This window comes from Drosophila nasuta, chromosome 2R, assembly GCF_023558535.2.
Source record: "Drosophila nasuta strain 15112-1781.00 chromosome 2R, ASM2355853v1, whole genome shotgun sequence".
Classification (NCBI taxonomy): Eukaryota; Metazoa; Arthropoda; class Insecta; order Diptera; family Drosophilidae; genus Drosophila; species Drosophila nasuta.
In genome coordinates this window covers 3,401,229-3,407,317 of record NC_083456.1, presented here as the reverse complement: position 1 = coordinate 3,407,317, position 6,089 = coordinate 3,401,229, and the positions used below count along the sequence as shown (strand labels likewise).

Below are 6,089 nucleotides of genomic sequence, written 5' to 3'. Positions count from 1 at the left end.
TTTCGAGTCTTGTGGTCTAGCACATGGCTCTGATGTATGTTGGGAGTTGCGACTGATGGCTGGCTCCCTTTTGGCTGCCAAGTTGCCGTTGCTGTAGTTGCTGCTGTTGTGGTTATGTTGCTGTGTGGCATCGGCTGGCAACCGAATTGATGGGAGTGTTGACAGCAAAGGTCATTACAGTGATGAAATTTATGTGATTAAATGATTTCGGTGATAACGCAGCTTCATTGTTCTTTATGTCAAACTTTATGTACAACAAACACACAATATACAAACTCAGAATCGAATGATCATACTTAGTGGTAAGCTCTCGCTTAACGCTCTATAGTTGCAATGCTTCCGCAGAGATGCGTCGTTCTTGCCCCAAATTCAATTTAATGGCAGATCAGTCCTCATCGGATGCGCAAGAATTGACTGACAATCTTGATGATAAGGATGTGACCTTCAATTGTAATGTAGAGGGCGGGAAACAGGATGTGTTCGATGATGATCCAGAGCTGAACACTAAATCAGTTAGATCTAATAATGCCTCGGATGATAGTGATGCGAGCATGTATAACAGATGTTGGGAGAGGGCTCAACATTATGTTCATGAGTTTATAAAGAAACAGGATGACAATCTGAGTGAAGATACAAATTCCAAAGCTTCATCATGCCGAGAAAACATAGAAGTATCTAAGAAAGAACAGTTGAAGAAAAGCTTTCAGAAAATGAATTGCACCAGATGCTCACATGAAACTGATACCGGAAATCACTCAGATACTGAGCTTAGTCAATTGTCCCCATCATCGAGCGAAGAGTCAAAAACGTATAGTCAAGTCTATAGCGAAATTTTGGAAGAGTCCAAGGCAAGACAGAAGAAGGCTGAGAAGATCTGTCGAGTTTATAATCATAACAATGAGAGAACTATGAGGTGGGTGAAGAAAATTGGGCAATACGATGATGATGATTCCACTACGGATGCCTCCGAACGTAGTGACAAAGATGCAGAAGACAACTGTGCGCAATCAGAGCATGATATCGATTACGAAAGTTTAATTAAAGAGCAATTGGATGTTATAGCTCAATATCAAAGCGACCCACTTGCCACTTTCCGAAACTGCATGAAGGAATACATAAGTGACATTGATGAAGCTCGAATTTTTGAGAAGAATACTCTTATGAATACCAAACAGTTGGATTCACCAAAGTTAAGTGCTCGATCTAAGCATTGCACTCAACAGCTCGTTTCTGAAAATGAAACTTCAAAGTTAAAGGTTGCTAAAATTATTGGCGAAAATGAGACTGAAATACTACAATTCGAGCACTGTGAAATTTATCACGTAAAGAAATCTAATAGAAATAAAGATATGAGTAATTGGCATGAAAATAAGAGCGATACTTTTCTTTCTTTTCCAACTAAAGAAGTTTCTCCAAAATCGAAAAGTCCCAAAGAAATAGTTGAGCCATCTTCTAACTACATTGATCATAGTGCAGAATTTAAGGATCAGTCTGAAATGCGAAATGACAAAAAATCTGAATACCAACATTTGGAAGCAAACAGTTCAGAAATGTCTTTAAAATACAATGATGATTGTTATAAGCAAGTCTCAGAACGTAGCGAATCATCCGATGAGTCGGAAACAAGCTTAAGATCTTTCTTATTGAAAGATGAACAAGAATCGCACAGAACTCGTGGACCCAAAAAGTCCGACGGAACTTCCAATAACAGTCGAAAATCACAGCATTTACCCACGACATCAAGCCGCAACAGCGAAGCTCACAGTTCCTATGATAATAGTTCAGATAGCACCAAAAATTACTGTGTGAGCAGTAAGAGTTCGACTTCTTACTGTTCTGAGATCAACAGCAATCGATCTCACAAAAGAATATCCAAGGATATTGCGTCCAAGTCATATGAAAATCGCGCTTGTAGTCCCATTAAGGTAAAATTGACACCTCGGCGAGCTAATCAAATGATTTGCAAACAGATCGAGGCTATAGACGATTATGGTGATGATGCCGATTATATTGAGTATCCAAGCGAGGTGAAGCTGCAGCATTCGCAAGCTAGTATAACAAGCGAAGACAAAGGTATCCAATATCCCAGCGAGGATGAAGAGGATCCTCTAAGATATAAAACAAAGAGAATAGATGATTTGAAGGGTGATGCTATCGTCTATGACAACAAGGATGAATTGCTGGATATTAGTCCAAGCGACACCGAGACGCAAATGCAAGCAAAACTACAGTCTCCTGTCTCAAGTGACGGCAAGAAAGAAAATAGCTCTCGGAATAGTAGCTACAACTCGATCCGGAGTGCGGATATAAGCAGCATTTGTAGTATTTCCAGCTATGAGCCAAGCGAACGATTCTTTCGCCGCACTAAAGCCGAAGATGATGACGACAACTGCATTACAGATGACGATGATTCGGAGCCAATGAGCTACAAGAAGCATGTGGCACGATTGGCAGAGCGAGCCCTGCGTGCTTGCACCAACTACTACAGCGAGTGCATCAAATTGAAACCAGATCTCGACCGGGAGCTCAATAAAAAGGTGGAAATGATATATAACTCGGAAATGCGCTTCAATTCGTCGAAAAGGTAATGTTGAGGATTAGCAAACTTATTGTAAAAGATTCTACACAAAGAGATACAGATATTATTATTATATGTATATATATTTTTTAATTGTAATATTGCATAAAATTTAAATTATTTTAATTCTGCATATGTATGTACGCGCTTGAATTGCGTTCATGTCTGTTTCTTATTTTGGGATCTGAAATTCTTATTTTGTTGCAACTGGAATACTTGAAACTTTCAGCAGGCCGATAGCCGCCTTTAAGTCTGGTCCTGCACAGTGCATAAATCAGTTTTAGTGCAGTGCAAGGGTCTTGCTGAAGGCAGTGCTGCCTTTCAAGTGGTGGAGCGAGAGAGCGGCTAAGTGAGCGAGATGGAGATGGGGAATTACCTAGCATAATTAGGCTGTAGGCTGCAGTTAGTCTCTTATCTTTCGACTGCTTAAGCTGCCCCGTGTGGCACATTCATTTTTTTCACACGTACTAAATATGCAGCGCTGTTGTTTACAACATCCCCAACCAGACAGACAGTCAGACAGCTCGACAACCAGCATAGTCAGCATAAGTTAGAAGCGACTCGTGTTGAGCGTTATGTGCTCTGCAGTGCTCCAGTGCTGCACACTTGCTGCAATCTCCCTGCCAACCTATCGATCCTCTTTAATTGTTAACCAAACACAAGTTTCCACATTGAATGAAGTGAGCGCTAGACAAAAGTGAGCAAATATTGTTTTAAGGTACATCAACATATTTCACTTGGCCGATGAGCACTCGCATGATATCTCCAAATATCTACAAGATTTTATAATGATGTGTGGCTCGATATGTTTATAATTTACGATACAGTTCAGTGTGTATGTGTATGATCGAGTATATGTATGTATGTATGTGTGAGAGAAATGTGTATTTTCATAGGGAAACATTTTTGATAGTTCTTCCGCTTAGAAAAATACGAAAACACTTGAAGGGCAAATTACGACTCGATGTCTGTTGCCGTGCAAAAGCTAATATGCCTCCAAAACTTTGGTTTTTCTCCAATTGGGTTGCTTCATCGATTTCAAGTGGCTGACTGAAAGTAAACCAAAACATTCTCTACAATGTTGGGAGATAGTAAATTATTTTGAATGGCCGTATCTAACGATTATGAGAGCTTATTTAGATCACTCCAAGTGGCACAAGCTAAGACTTTCCCATTAGTGAAACATTATTATGTGGGTTTAATTTGAATGTATGCTAAGGATTTTCAAAAGTTGTTCAATTTTCCAAATTAAAATCAATTTAAAATGAAATTTATTACATTTGTTATGACTTTTTCAAACTTATTTGAAATCGGCTTCTGTTGACTTTTTATTTAGTCATCCTATTTGGCTAGGACTTTCTTCTCACGATAATTTCCACGTACTAAGCCCACACGCACAACCCACTAAAAAAACACCGAATAACATTCCGATGCCCACAGAACCGATCATAGGGCAGAGGACGGCATAATTTCGACAATTCCCTTCATTTATTATGAAAAATGCACTCAATTTATATGACTTGATTATAAAGGTCTGGGCAAAAGGTACAAGCAGTGGTATATTTGCTTAGGCATTGACATTGCTTGACCAGCCATTGGGCTCCATGTGCCTAAACATTCGTTTGGTTAAGAAACAACAAAAACAACAACAATTGCTGCAGGCGCACCCCACGCCAATTTATTAAAGCCAACACCACATGGCAGTCGAAAGCGATGGCCAAGGCAAAGGCGATGGCAAAGACGAAGACGAAGGAGCAGGTTCTCCTCGCAGCTAATATGAAAAATGGCACGAAACTGCAAAGTCGCATATGCAAAATGCATAATTCATTTAACATTTTGTAAATCATTTGTTTGAATAGCACGATGACGCTGAGACGATGATGTCTGGCAAAGACTAGGGAAGCCTCCTTCAGCCTTCTTAGTCGAACAGCCGAACAGTCGAACAGCGAAAACAACCTGTGCGCATCCACAAAAACCTTGTGGCCAGTTAAACTATTCGTCTGCCCTGACAAATCGGGCCAGGCTACGTCGAGTGTTCCTGATGCTCAGTCTGCAATTCTGCAGTCTGAGATTTAGTCGTAGCATCCCAAGTACGAGCACCTTTCTGGTGCCTGCCAGGACGCCAACAACGTAACACAATGGTGCCTCATGACGCTGCACAAATATAATTTCGCAACTGTCTGCACATGGGCGCAAACGAAACGAGACACACGAAGCAAAGTTCCAGATCCCACAGTCCAGTCTCAGTCTCAGTTTCAGAGTCGGTCCCAGCTCCAGTCATAAGTCACACGCGACTGCAACGACTTTTTGGGCTTGATATTAACCCTTTTTATACCCTTTTCCAATTGAAATATGAAGTACGAGTTGTATAAGTTTATGCATCACTGATTCAACTCTATTCATCAAGAACATAACCCGATGTATATTTTTTCTTCGTTCTTTCATTTTACAATGTTAATCCAAAAAATTGTATGTTTTAGAGATTACAAGTTCATCAGGTTTATCCTATTCTTCATAAACAGATCAATCTTGAATGAGTATTAAATTTATTACTGGTCGTAAGGTAACTCGTATTCGATCATTCTCTATTACAGATTGCGTATTCTTTTTATAAGTTTTCTGTATTCTTTATTATTTTGTATTATTTGTGCATTTCGAGTTTTTGATTCCTGTGAAATTTGCATGCGCTCCAGGTTCAGCTTTTCAGCTTCAGCTTCAGTTCCACCTTAGCTAAAGCTAATTTAGTTGTGTGGCTTTTATTTTTTATTGAAAAATTACAAAGTTTTTGATGCAAATGCGTGGCAATGTGTGGCACATTGAGCCAGCTGTTATGCTTGTTGCTGTTGTTGTTGTTGGCCAGCTCTTCTTGGGAACTTGGGAAACTCTGTAATTTTAATGATCTTCACCGCTGACATCGTAACTCAATATATCGCCAGAGAAACGATCTTTCCAGACAGCTTGGAAGCAGCATCGTCTCCACACAATTTATCATTTTTGTTGCTGCACTTTGAAAACTAATTAAGTTTCTGTTGCGTGTGGCCTAGGACCTGAGAGATGTGTACACGTGTGTGTGTGTGTGACTATTGTAATTTGACTTTGGCGTAAAATTTTGTATCAAAAAACTATTAGCCAAGTGTAAAATTCATCATTAAGCAAGGGTATTGTAGTCTGCAGTATTGTGGTGCCAATGCGTCTGCCTCGTTCGATTGTCGATTATCGATTGTGTTGATTGCTGGGCGCGGCACATTGTTTTCATCGTTTTCATTTTACAAATGAAATATTAAGTTGCGTGGCTTTTTAATTTGCTGTGAGTCTTTTGTTTGGCACTCCAATGCCAAGGATAACTTGCTGGCGGCCTTACAGATCTTGGCCGAGAGAACAAATTGTCCAAAAAACCACAACAATGGCTAGAAGAGGAAATATGAGTCGCTTGTAGTTTGGAAATAGTTATAAAGAACCTAACTCAAAATGAAGAGTACTCTTTTGTGATATCTTTTATATAAAAAATTTG

At 39.6% G+C, this 6,089-nt stretch overlaps 1 protein-coding gene across 1 annotated transcript; it reads left to right on the top strand.

The window, feature by feature from the left end:
• The first annotated feature begins 243 nt into the window (after positions 1-243).
• On the top strand, positions 244-2,709 carry LOC132786650 (uncharacterized). The gene has a single exon (XM_060793235.1). The coding sequence runs from the start codon at positions 348-350 to the stop codon at positions 2,586-2,588; it is 2,241 nt and encodes a 746-aa protein (XP_060649218.1). The 5' UTR covers positions 244-347; the 3' UTR covers positions 2,589-2,709.
• The last annotated feature ends 3,380 nt before the right edge of the window (positions 2,710-6,089 follow it).